This window comes from Xiphophorus maculatus, chromosome 14, assembly GCF_002775205.1.
Source record: "Xiphophorus maculatus strain JP 163 A chromosome 14, X_maculatus-5.0-male, whole genome shotgun sequence".
Classification (NCBI taxonomy): domain Eukaryota; kingdom Metazoa; phylum Chordata; class Actinopteri; order Cyprinodontiformes; family Poeciliidae; genus Xiphophorus; species Xiphophorus maculatus.
In genome coordinates this window covers 10,068,713-10,082,133 of record NC_036456.1, presented here as the reverse complement: position 1 = coordinate 10,082,133, position 13,421 = coordinate 10,068,713, and the positions used below count along the sequence as shown (strand labels likewise).

Genomic DNA, 13,421 nt, shown 5'->3' with positions numbered 1-13,421 from the left:
CTAAGTTCAAAAGGTCTGACATGATGCGGTTTGAGTTACTTCCACATTATATTAGGCCAGTGGAGGTATTTCCAAGCGACACATTTAAAGAGGAGGATTTTAACTTATAAATGTTTCTAAGCAACATGACATTAGCACTCATGTTAAAGCTAATCTCTGTTTAGGTGTCAAAAGGTTTATTCAACAAAAATAATCACATTCAGAAATAACTCATGCTTCAGTCCCTTTGGAGCAAAGGTTTGAAGGGTAGAGATCCAAAGGGATTCCCTCTGTTTGAGTAACCTATCAGGGTCACCACCCCACTCACTACCATTATACTGTGGAGAGGAAACATCATAATGCAATGGGATAATCTGAATCATTTCTCCCCTAACGTCATTTTCCAAAGATATACAAGCCTGCAGGGGCAATGTAGCATTTACATTATACTGCAAAAAGCACCCACCCACCCATACAAATAACTGAATTCAGACTTCTGTGTCAAAAACTGTACAAAATCCAGAACCTTAGGCATAGAGCATGATACCCCGATGCAATACTTCCAGGGCATGAAGTCCAGTTATTACATTTCCTCATTAATAAATATTCAAGATATAAATTGTAATCATTGTAATGCATTTGTCAGATGGTCCTCAATACATTTCTAAGCTTAATATTGTCCAGGATTAGCAGTTTTGGTTTCTAGGACTGACCCGTATGCCGCCCTAGCACTTATGTAAACAAACACGTCAACATTGTTGTGGGCGTTAATTAAGCATATTTTATCAAACGATATCACAAAGAGAAGCCTTTTTATTTTAAAACAAAAGGTGCCAAAAGGAGCTAAATGATTGCTGCCTGCAAAGAACAATGATTCAAAATTTTCACATCCAACAGATGTAACTGAAATCCACCCAAATGAAAAGGACAGAGTGAAAAAACTGCAGCAAAGGTTGGAAATGTTTATGATCCGAGGTAAATATTATCAAAACACACAGAAAATTAGGCGGAAGTGAAGTGAATGGCTTACGCGTGCTGCATTATCAGTTACTTCTCAGATTATCTCATATTCTGCAAATGTGGCTGTCTGTCTGGTGGTCGATGTCCCAAAACAATATCTGCAAAGGCCAGATCTTAAAATACACAATCAACAGCTTGAAATAAAATATAATGGATAGATACTTCCTGGACTTTGATGTATTGATTTATCTTTTATTGGGCAAAAATGGGCGGGAGAAAATGCAAAAAATCAAGAAAAGCATACAAATCTATGCATCTAATGCAATATATTTATGGCAGAACATTTTCTACCGAATAGAAGATATGTAAACATTAAATAAAGACGATGAGCAAAATGTTTTTTTTTCTAGTTTTGAAGTTCAATCAGTGCAACTAGTTTTCATTCCAAAGACTATGTCATGATGAAAGACACGGGCACTTTCAAAGTTTCCCCCCAGTTAAAATGCCATTGTCTCCAATGAAGTGCATGTCCATGAAGTGTGAAGACAGGACAGGAAAATCCTCATCTTCAGTTTCGAAACATCCGCCCTTCTCATCGCAGACCGCAGCACACTGGACGATTCAGGGCGTGAGCTCTGAGTCGACACGTTTGAAGTGACCCGCAATCTCCAAAGAGCCCAGTACCACCCAAGTTTGAACATGAGGAGTGTGAATTCCTCTGCAGCTTTATTGGATGAAATAAAAAAAGAGCTCCGGCTGGTCCATAAGACTTGTACATAATGGAAGAGGGAACTTTGAGTCAAAGAGATCAAGCGGATGAAAAAATTCCTGTGGCTATAATCGGAGGGACTCGTCAACACCGTCCAGCAATGTTGGAGGTGTCAGAGAAGACGGAAGGTTACGAGGCCCCGGGGCCGCTTGTGGAAGATCTGGGTGGATTTTTCCTCTGATCTTGAACTCTGTCCACAGATGGTAAACAAGTTTGAGTGGAGGAACTAATCATTTTTCAGATCACTGTAAAATCAGGTCAGATGACAACATGCCGACTGCTGACATCTTGACTTGTTTTCTGTGAAAAACAAAGTTGGTACCAAGTTTATGTAGATCTGTTAACAAACGTTTTGCAGCCCTTATGTTTTGATACTGAGACAAGAGATTAATAGCTTAATCCCTGCTAGAAATGCCCATATTTATATTTGTGGTAAACAATAAACGTACAACAGGTTTTGATTTAAATTTTTACAGTGCATCAATTGATGCCGAAAACTGAGAAAAACTTCTGAAACGTCCTAATCATGAGTTTCAAATATTTTGATGTTGCACTTCGTTTTATATAGTTGCTGTTAAATAACAAGATACAGTAGGTTACTATAGCAACGTAGATGATACACAGGTCTTCATAACATTGTCGCCAATGTAAGCCATTCAAGTGAGCAGAAATCAATGCATGGATGTACCTTATAAAGAAATAACTTTCTTTATTTCAGTTTCCATTGGTCAAATCATTAAAAACACAGTAGAAGATTAAATTCATGGTTGTGAGGAATGTTTGCAAACTTCTATTTGAAGCTGTAAGTGTGGAGATCCTTGTTGATAATAAGGGAAAGAGTCAAAAATACCCAGTAGGAAGAAGACAAGCTCGTAGTCTAGGTGTTATGGTTCAGACAATGTTCTATTGGGAAACCATGCAGATAAATGGTTCAAAATGGTTTATTTATTTACTTATTTTGAACATGCTAGCAGTATAAAATAGCACACATGAACAAGGAATGCAAAAGACATATATTTTTGTATCATAATGCTTGAAAAGGAGTAGGAAGAAGTAAGAAACTTATGAACTTCCACCCCATAAACTCATACCATATTTTCAGATGGACCCTCATTAATAAATAAACAAAAGGACATAGGATAATTAATTTTCCATTTTTTCTAGGTTTAGGATTACGTATGTTTACCTATGTCCAATATAAAGTACATCCATACCCACACACTCATATGTGTTAGCCTCAATGTACACACACATTAGTGCTCTCTCTTACCCATCCATCCATCCATCCATCCATCCATCCATCCATCCATCCATTTTAGCTGCTCCTGCTACGTTCTGGGCGAGAGGCAGGGGTCACCCTGGACATGTCGCCAGTCTGTCGCAGGGCAACACAGAAACAGACAGGACAGACAACTATGCACACACACACTCACACCTACGGAGAACTTAGAGAGAACAATTAACCTGACAGTCATGTTTTTTGGGCTGTGGGAGGAAGCTTGAGTACCTGGAGAGAACCCACCATGCACAGGGAGAACATGCAAACTCCGTGCAGAAAGACCCCGGGCCGGGAATCGAACCCAGGACAAGGCAACAGTCCTACCTACTGTTCCACTGTGCAGCCCTCTCTCTTACCCATATATATTGTGAAAATGTCCTCCTTATATTTTGCTTTAAATTGTATTAAATTTTGACTTTATTTTTTTGCTCCATAATTTTTTACATCATGAATTGAACTACAAAAGCTCCTTCCTGCTGTGCGTACACTACAAATCCTTAAGTCTGAGTAAGTTAGATCTTCCCTTCTCTTTCAAAAACATGCTCTGTATGTGCTCAGGTAGCAGTTTATTTGATGCCTTCAACAAAATTTGAGCCATTTTAAATTCCTCCAGATCTTCAATTTTTATTATTCTAGATTGTAAGAAGACTTTAAGGTTTCAGGAACATGTTTAAAAAATGTCTGATCTCCAGTAGATCACATCCAGAGATCTACTGGAGTCTCAGTTTAAAGACCGTTAGCATTGAGTGGCCATGACGTTGTTTTGCCTCGCATGTGTTTTCTTACTATATCCTAACATTTAGACTGTTTGAAATAGCTTCGGCTTTCTGATCAGTTCTAAACTAGGAAAGGATTTTGCCAGTGATGAATAACAGTAAATACATCCAATCCCTCTGCATCTCCTCCTCCTTGGGCCTCTCTCTCATTGTCCTCCAGCTCACCTCTCCTCTGCCCCTCCATTGCTTAGTCACCACATGGATGTGTCATTGTTTCTATCACTTTCTGACTTTCATGCCTGCTGAAGCACAGCGAGAGCATCTCTGCGGTGCCAAACCCATGAAAAGATACAGGATTCACTTCTGTCCACCCTCTGGCCACCCCCACTCCACTCCAAACAACAGGACCTCCTCATTCCTGATGGATGGCGCCACTTTCCACAGCCAGGGCCACGGGCCACATGGCGACCACACCTCCACGGCACGGACTTAAAGCCTCCGGATGTATAAGCGAGGGAACATAAGGAGACGAGGAATCGGGAGAAGATGAAGATGGAGCTCGCCGTGGTTAACTGGACGGTCGCAGCCGCAGGGTTTCTTCTGCTCTGGGCCGGCGGTGGCTCCGCAGCGCCTCTTGAGTGCCACTTCAACTCCAGAGGTGAGAAATCCTCTCATTATTTCATCTAAAAGAATGCTTTTTTTATTTTTTAAAAACGATCTGAACTGCGGTTTTCCATGTGTCGTCCCAGCTCTGTGTGAGTTCGAGGGGAGGCGGTACGCCCTGGGGGAGACCTGGATGGATAACGCCTGCATGCAGTGCACCTGTTTGCACCCTGTTGGAGTCGGTTGCTGTGAGACGTGAGTAACACAAACACCCAGAATCGCTCGGTGTCCAGATGCACACAGCCTATATGTAACAGCGGAGGTACTCAGACCCCTGGCAGACGTATGTTACAGTAATGTTTTCCTTACAAAAACACGTTTCCGTTTATTGTTAATGCTACGGAGCGGCGCAGAGACTCAACTCTGACAGAGAACCTATGAACCTGAAGATTAGGGTGATGGTAAAGAGGCCTTCTCATGTCATCACCATAAGATAAATGATCCAAAGAGCAAATGATCAGTAGGGATGATAATTAGTTTGTAGAGTGTAAATATACGTATATATATATATATATTTTTTTTTAACTAAAAGTAACCTAAATTATCAAAAAATGCTCTTTCACATTGTCTCAATTATATATATATATATAATTGAGACAATGTGAAAGAACATTTATATATATATATATATATATATATATATATATATATATACAGTATATGTATATATGCTGAAAAGGTATTTGTAGTTTAGTGTTTTACAAATACAATAAAGAATTAATGAATTTAGAAATCGTTGATAAGGGAACAATAATTAATTGCAACGTTGATCAGTCTACATTTTTACTTTTTAATTAATTGATTTATACATTTCTTTTTACTATAAATAATAAACTGTGAGTCACACTGCTTCATCTATGTCATTTAACCGTCTGCAGTGCAAAGCCACAGTATTTTCTTACGTTGTCTAACACTCCCCATTAGTGGAAAACGAAAATGAGCAGAATTAGACATCACAAGAGTAACTAACATTTAAATGATACTTTTTTGTGTGCTTGTGCTGCCACTCCTTAGTAATGGTGCCCTGGGTGGGGAGCCGTATCTTTCATTTAGAAACAAAACACTGCTGACCCAGAATTCAGCTTTAGATGTTTAGAATACATGAAGTAATCGATCCTCATATGAAAAGTTCTAGATTTTTTTTCAAACAAATACAGGCTTTATCTAGCAGATCTACTGTATTTAGAGCGTACAGTAGTGGTTTATAGCAATTTTTTCTGCACTTTTGAACAACACACACATTAATAACATGCAGCGTAAGGAATCCTGAGCTGTACACAAAGGCCGTGTCTAATACTGTGCAGGGTGCATCGACCGGTGGACTTCCCTGCCTGGTGTGAGGTGAGGGTGGAGCCAGTGACCTGCAAAGCGTTTCTGGTCCAGACAGCTGACCCCCGCCTGCCGTGCACCCCGGGCGAAACGGACAGGGACCCCAGCCACGGATCGCTGCAGCTGCAGCTCGACGGGGGGATCCGCACAGAGACCAACAGCAGCTTAACCTGCACCTGAATATCAGAAAATGCCTTTTTTGTTTTAATGAACCTATATTAAACACCGTCTGTGAGTTTCCGTATTAAGAATCTGTCTTTGCAAGACAAAAATTCAGAAAAGCAGCCTTTTGTGTTTATGTATGACATTTCTTACTCAGTAATCTTCTTGCAAGTATTAAAGTAAATATTCTACATTCTTTTGAATCTATTTTATTTCCATAATCAACCGTGCTTTAAAAATTCAGTAAAACGTTTGCATGTTTAACTGATTTAATGTTCTTTGCTAAACAAACCTTTTGTCAAAACAATGTAGTAATGTAAATATAAGCAAGAATGCATACTTTCTATGTATTTCTGTTCACCTGTTTTCTGCTGTAACTCATTTAACCTGGAGATGACACTCTTGTCTAAAATAAAGAAAGAAAATTTGAGGTTAAACTTTTAATATATCCTTGTGCTTCTTACAGGAGCTCAAAGAAAAGAACTTGTAAAGAAAAAAGCATCTTGTATGAGTAATGCTGGCTTCAAATAATAAAAATAAAAGCTGTTCATGCATAAAGCAGACTCAAAAATAAATAAACACCAAAAAGAAAAAGTTGCATTTTTCTAAAAATTTTAAAAAGCCAAAAAAAGGCGACGTATACAGTTTGTTTCAATACAATTTGAATCCACCAACTCTGGATGCTTATTTCTTCTGGAAATATGCAACTCTGTGAAAATATTAGTTACCTTTAAAAAGAAAACACACACACACACACACACACACTCACACGAGTCTTAAAAACTGTGCAGCTCTGGAGGTCAGATGTTGATGCTGTTGGTGCCAGTGAACTGGGACACGTAGGACGCCAGCGCTGGGTTTGTGGGCAGCACTTTGACGGGCAGGTTCCAGCTGAAGGTGTCCACGTCGACGTGCTCCGCCCCGGCCCAGACGGTCACCTCTGATTGGTTCTGAAGAACGGTGGGCGGTTCCATCGGCTCACGGGCCGTGACGAATTCAAAGTGCAGGCGCCACCTCAGAGTCACTGAAGGGCGAGAGCAAGGAGAGTCGATGAAGATGGTGTCTAAAAACTTTTACAGTAAAATGTTTGATAAATTAATTTCTCACAACAAAAGAGGTAAAAAAAATGCCCTACTAATATAATAACTGCTACATTTGCAACAAATACTACAAGAAATCTGTAGAGTGTTTGCAACCTTTATAAAGTACAGATAATTAAATATTATCTGAAGTTATATGTATAACATCAAGCATGTATGTGTGAATTAGAACCTGTTTCTAGAAAAAACTAAAACAAATTAAAACTTGTGAACCCAATTATTATTTTTACGTATCACTTAAGGTACAGCCTTTCCTCTATGACAGAAAAATGACAGAAATACGACTTTAAAAACCTTTAATTTATGTTAAATAAATTCCTCATTATGAGTATAGCTTTTCTTTAAATGGAGGCTTATAAAAATATGACTACGACTGAAATCAATTTGAACATTTCTGATGGTCTGAAACTTTCAGAGGGATTTTCGAAAGCATTTTAAACAACTTGACGTTGGAACATGACCCTCCGACTGACCGATGTCTGTGCTGAAGCCCGGCGTGACGTTGAGCGGTATGGGCAGAGAGAAGTGGCTGGAGGCGGTGTGGAGGCAGGACTCCAGGTGCCGGCCGTGTCCGGTCACGCTGACGGCCTGTCCAGGTCGCCGCTGGTACTGCTGCTGGATCTCCTCCTCGCTTTGCAGGCTCACCGAATACTAGGAAACACATTCGAAGCGTTTTAGAAAATAAATATTGGAAAGCAATGCTACAACTGCACAGTAAACTCACCTGCAGGCAGGGAATGTCTCCCTCGGAGAAGTTGAAGGTGCCGACGATGTCCTCTCCCAGTCTGTAAACGGTCTTAAAGATGCAGAACTTTGCCACTTTTCCTCGCGTGTTGGTGATATTAAACATGTCTGGGTGTGACGAAGAGCAGAGGAAATGTGTAAAGTACAAATAATGGAAAGGTACAAAAAAAGATAGTTTTGTTTTGATCTGATCCACTATTAATGTTTATGTAAATATATATATGTATGCATCTGTAGAGTGACACTGCACGGTTCTGTTTCTCAGTACCCTTAAATAAAAAGACAAAAGAGAAAGAAATAATAAATAAATAACACAAAAGACAAAAAAATTAAATAGAGAAAAATAAATAAAATACAAAAAGTAAAAAAATAAAAGAAATAAAAATTTTAATAATGAAAGAACAGAAAAAAACAAAGAAAGATAAATAAATAAATAAAAAAGAAAAGAAACAGAAAAAGAAAACAAAGAAAAAAGAAAGAGACAAAGGAGGAAACAAACAAAAAGACAAGAAGAAAGTAAGAGAGAAAAAAAATAAAAGAACAAAGAAAAAGAAAAATAAATACAGAAAGAAAGAAGAGAAGAAAGAAAAAAAAGAAACACACAAACAAAGAAAGATAAACTGATGAACAACTCACGAGGGCATCGTCTGGAGGTGGTGACCATCAGCATGTCCAGCGCTCTCTCCAAAGCTGTCGCATCTCGCCGGCTTGCTTCCTCTTCCTCCAGAAACGGGTTGGAGGGAGAAACTTCTTCATCGTGAGGAAACGGAGGCTCTGGCATTCCTGTGGGTTAGATAAGAAAAAGTCTAACTTCATCCGTTTTTATTCTCCACTGAATTTCCTCTCAAATCTAAGAACAGAGGGTCGGACAAAATAAAAGCAAACGCAGCCGGAAGCGATCCAAAGCTCTCTCACCCTGCAGAACCAGGACTCTGAAAGGAACTCGGAGCAACTTGATGGGAGAGTTGACTCGCTGACAGCCGATGGTCAGCTTGTAGACGTACTTCACTGCCTGACCGCGAAAACTAGGAGGTCCATCTACGGGAACCAGCTCGCTGTAGGAGTCTGAGAAGGTAGTGTGGTGGAAAGCAGAGATAAAAACCAACAAAATAAAACTGTTGTGAATGTGATACAGATGCAGTGATCAGGATATCCAGCCCATCTTAGCGGCAAATACAAATTTTAGCCAAATTCAATCACTATTTAGGAACAATAACACAGGCAGAGTCACAGGACGCAAGTGAGTTTTACTAATATTCTGGAAAAGGAACAAAATAATTAGAGTTGACATTTTAAGCTAACAAGAATCTTACGATTTGTTGTTAGCACAGCTAGCTTGCAGTGCTTGCGCATGATGTGTTCACTGACCAGATTTTTTCATTTTAGACCAGCCAGTAACGGTCAACGCCAAAATATTCTATGCTCAAATGTGAAACCTCTCTACACCCAACATTTAAATTAGCAGGGAAATTCATAAAGCTGTACAAAAACAACCAATAAACCTCAAAGCAACAACAGAAAGCATTCTGGTGCTATCAGAGACTGATTAAGTCATACAAAAGAAAATTGCTATAGGTGATCTCAGGTATACGTGGATATGTAAAAGATGCAAGGATAAAAGCCCCCCCACAGAAACCATGTAAAAATACGTACACGTTTTACTTTCTCCGGGGTCAAGGCGCAGGTCACAGAACAGTATTTTGGGAGGTGTGTCCAGCACACACTGCCCTCGTTCTCCTGCAAAAAATAAAGATGAAGACTTAGTGGCACATTCTAAATCCTTATCTTTGGACCTAATATTTAAATGTATTTATTTATTTATTACTAATAAGTTTTTGACAAATTCCCTTTCAGAGGTATTTGTACTTAAAAAATAAATACGCTATAAGGCTGAAACAATTAATCAGGCTAATCGTGATGAATCAAGTACCAAAATAACCGTCGACTAACTTAGTAATCGATTCATTGTATACAGACTCACTCAGCATTAATTTAGTCAAAACTGTACAAAAATTATAGATATTTACATTTAAGTTAAAAAAGTTTCGTGGCTATGTTCTACCCCAGATGGCATAGCTTTCGCTTCTCTAAGTTCAAATTCTGAAAAAAGGAAGAAAATCCCCAAAAATAATCACCAGGTCAGCCCTACATTGTAAGCAGAAAAACAATATATTTAGTTTTTTTCTGAAATTGCATTATTTACAACAAATGATCAAGCGTACACTAAGTAATGTTTTTATTGCATTTTAGGCAACGACAGTTTTGTCTTATATAAAAAGGGAATTAAATTTGCTTATCTACAATAATTTAATTTCTAACATTGCATAAAAAATACGTAAATGAAAAATCTGCAAAACGTGCCTCTTTTTTTATCTGATTAATCATCAGGGGAAAAAAACTGATAGAATAATCAGTCCCAAAAATAATCGCTGGTAGCAGCCCAGATATGTTGCAGATCTGATATCGGACACATGTATCTGGACCTTCGGCCCCTCTCCGATGTCGTGGGGCTCACCTCTGCTTGGAATCAGCACGGTGTCGCTGTCGGCCTGGACGTCCTGCTTGTTGCCCTGCGCTGGCAGGGCCACTCTGTTCTCACTGGCATGAAACTGGCAGTGGATCTGGGCGCTGGCCCATGCCAACATCTCGCTGCCACACAGGAGACAATGGTTACGCCGGGGCAGGCTGACTGACTGAGATCAACATTAGCATTCTTTAGCACAATTATTAGCACCCCTCTGTATAAATATGTGACAATTATCAATTAATGTTTCATTAGAGAAGCATACTGGCAGTTTGAAGAAATGTGCTGCAGTTCTGCAACAGTGAGCTTCGGGGATTTCCTCCCTCCACATTGTCCCCACTGTGTCCCAAGATAAACATGTTATTGCTGTGCTACTTCTACTATTGTGTGATTTGCTTTTACAAAGTAGATTGTTTGCACCTGAAGTTAAAAATGAAATTCACTATGAGGAATTTTTTTGTTATTACAGTCTCCATCTTTGGTACAGGCGTCCTGAAGAACTGAGGACAAATATAGTGTTGATATTGTAAAAAGCAAAATAAAAACGTGGACTTGCATTTATTAGGGTTTTGTTTAGTTCTTAGATCTTGAAGCTTTAATTATTGTGTGTCTTTTTCACACCCTTTCCTTTTTTTACGGTATTTGATTTAATCCTAGAATTAGTGCCGTTTCAGGTATTAGTCCTATTTATTTATCTTATGGATAATGTACGTTTTATAGTCAACTTTATCTTGACCTTCTTCAAATCCGTCTTTGGTTTTCCACCCCATTACAAATAAAACTGCAATTACTTTTCTCCGTTTACATTTCTATGCAATCTTTCAATTAAAAAAAGACACATCAAATAATTTTTTATGATATACACTTAGTTCATGTGTTTTTCTTTGTGCGTGAACGCTTCATTGCTTCCAAACTTTGCAAAGCACTTTTAGATTCAACTGCACGTAAATTGCTCTATAAATAAATTCTGTTGGCTTTATTTAGCTGATTGCTCTCGGGTCATCTGATGACAATTTTCTATACACTATCATACAAGATAAACAACACATTCATGTGATAAAGCCATATAATTTGAAATATATATATATATATATATATATATATATATATATATATACAGTACAGACCAAAAGTTTGGACACACCTTTTAATTCAATGAGTTTCCTTTATTTTCATGACTATTGACATTGTAGATTCACACTGAAGGCATCAAAACTATGAATAACACATGTGGAAATTTGCACTAAACAAAAAAGTGTAAAACAACTGAAAATAGCCCTTATATTCTAGTTTCTTCAAAGTAGCAACCTTTTGCTGTGATTACTGCTTTGCACACACTCTGCATTTTCTTGATGAGCTTCAAGAGGTCGTCACCTGAAATGGTTTTCACTTCATAGGTGTGCCCTGTCAGGTTAATAAGTGGGATTTCTTGCCTTATAAATAGTCATGAAAATAAAGAAAACCCATTGAATTAGAAAGGTGTGTCCAAACTTTTGGTCTGTACTGTATATATAATCCCACAGGAGAAAAATCGTACCTGCTGGCCGAGGTGGAGAGGTGAGACATCGGGTTAGTGAAGGTTATGAGGCACTCCAGGAGCTCCCCGGCCAGGAACACGGGGCCCCGGGCCATGGAGGCCACCACCTCGATCATCTGGGCCGCTGGACAAAACCAACGCTACCTCAACACATCTCCAAACGCTTAAAAAGAAAAACTAGAGACGGCTGAACATAAACTACAACACTGTTTACGAGCCTGTGACTCTCCAGTCAGTGTGAAGAAGTTAACTTCTTCGGTCTCAATTTTTTTTGCTGGACTTTGTTGGTTATACAGCAAGTCGTATTTACATACCTCAACGTCAAGCGACCTTGCAGTAAGACTTTTAAGGTTCTTAAGTCAAGAGAGTGCCTAAAATTACTTCTTTAGACACATTAAGACAATTTAACTGTGTCTTTGGATAAACTAAACATAGCTCTCCCACCTTGCTATCACCGAAGCTACAGTAAACAAAACTGGAAAAAAAAATGGATGTCGTCCACTTCCGCTCCTGCGCACAAAATCACAAACCATGGGAAAATAAAACCTCTCTAATATTTAGAAAAGTACAAAAATACAAGTCATTTTCTTAAAAATAGTGGTTGCTTTAAAACACAAATTATATTGACTGTGTTATATATTTTAAATTGAATAGTTAAAAGAAAAAAACATATTCACAGGGAAAGTTTATGTGTCGGCCACGTTGTTTGTAGGACGACGAATATCAGAAAGCGCCATTTGTCATCGACGTAAAGTGACATAATTGATCACAATAATTATGTCTACGCTATTTGTCAGCAGTAGGGACACAGAAGTGAAACTATGGGATGGAGCTAAATGCAGGGTAAAACTTATTAGAGGCTGCAATAAGAAACATTAAACTGGATATGAGGTTCACCTTTAAGCTGAGCAATGACTCCAACACAACATAAGAATGTTTAGACCAAAGCACAAGTTATGTTATAATGGCCTAGTCCAAGTCTCCTAATTTCCCAATTTCCAAATCCTAATTTCAATTGAGAATGTATGCCAAGCAGGAGAAGTTTCTGATGACATGCAGCCACCCAGGGCGTCATGTCCTCAGGGGATGGCATGGGCCTCTGCTCCCTTTCCGCTTCCACTGGCCAGGCTGTGAATATCATGACAGTGCACCATTGAGGCGAGAAGCAGTTTGAGGTTAGTTATTTTACAAAGAAGAATGAGGGTGAAATATCAGTGTCTAAATATGTAAAGTTGATAGAAATATTCCCCAAAACTTTCCAACCTGTAAAGTGCAGCAAAGCATAGGCCTACTTGGTTCTAAAAGGTATTGGCTCAGGGGGCTAATCATAATAAAGTACAGTACAATACAACACACCAGAGTTTCAGGCTTTCATTTCCTTCCACTTCCACTCTGAATCGTTAAGTTTGTGGTTGCAAAAGGAAAAAAAAAAACTGAATATGAACACTCTTCTCTTGTGAGGAACTGCTGATTAGGTTTTAACCTTCCACTGAATTTGTGAGTTATGAAAACCTTAAAGCTGTTGTGTGCTAGTCTCGTAAATCTGCTCCTGTCTAAAGTCTAGCGGAAAACTCGTCTCACGGGCTCGTCATCAGTCTTAACCCAAATCACATGGGCTTTAGTCAAAATCCCGGATTTCGATTAAATATACAAACAGCT

The 13,421-nt window shown here is 38.8% G+C and overlaps 2 protein-coding genes across 3 annotated transcripts; one reads left to right on the top strand and one right to left on the bottom strand.

Moving 5' to 3' along the window:
- The first annotated feature begins 3,237 nt into the window (after positions 1 to 3,237).
- msmp (microseminoprotein, prostate associated) lies at positions 3,238 to 6,191 on the top strand. Its single transcript, XM_005807260.3, is given in 4 exon segments — positions 3,238 to 4,242; positions 4,245 to 4,361; positions 4,453 to 4,561; positions 5,671 to 6,191. Coding segments are annotated over 4 exon segments (468 nt in total). The 5' UTR covers positions 3,238 to 4,205; the 3' UTR covers positions 5,876 to 6,191.
- Positions 6,192 to 6,282: 91 nt separating this feature from the next.
- Positions 6,283 to 12,245, bottom strand: rgp1 (RGP1 homolog, RAB6A GEF complex partner 1). 2 transcript variants are annotated; one of them, XM_023347162.1, is made up of 9 exons: positions 12,077 to 12,245; positions 11,763 to 11,886; positions 10,217 to 10,350; positions 9,355 to 9,438; positions 8,617 to 8,766; positions 8,338 to 8,484; positions 7,682 to 7,809; positions 7,431 to 7,608; positions 6,283 to 6,881 (listed from the first exon to the last, which is right to left on the bottom strand). In XM_023347162.1, exons 2-9 carry the CDS (start codon positions 11,876 to 11,878, stop codon positions 6,658 to 6,660), a joined length of 1,161 nt encoding a protein of 386 aa, XP_023202930.1. In that variant the 5' UTR covers positions 11,879 to 11,886; positions 12,077 to 12,245; the 3' UTR covers positions 6,283 to 6,657. The 2 variants fall into 2 exon arrangements, with proteins under 2 accessions (XP_023202930.1, XP_005807288.1); XM_005807231.2 differs by having other exon boundaries at positions 11,763 to 12,245.
- Between the last annotated feature and the right edge of the window lie 1,176 nt (positions 12,246 to 13,421).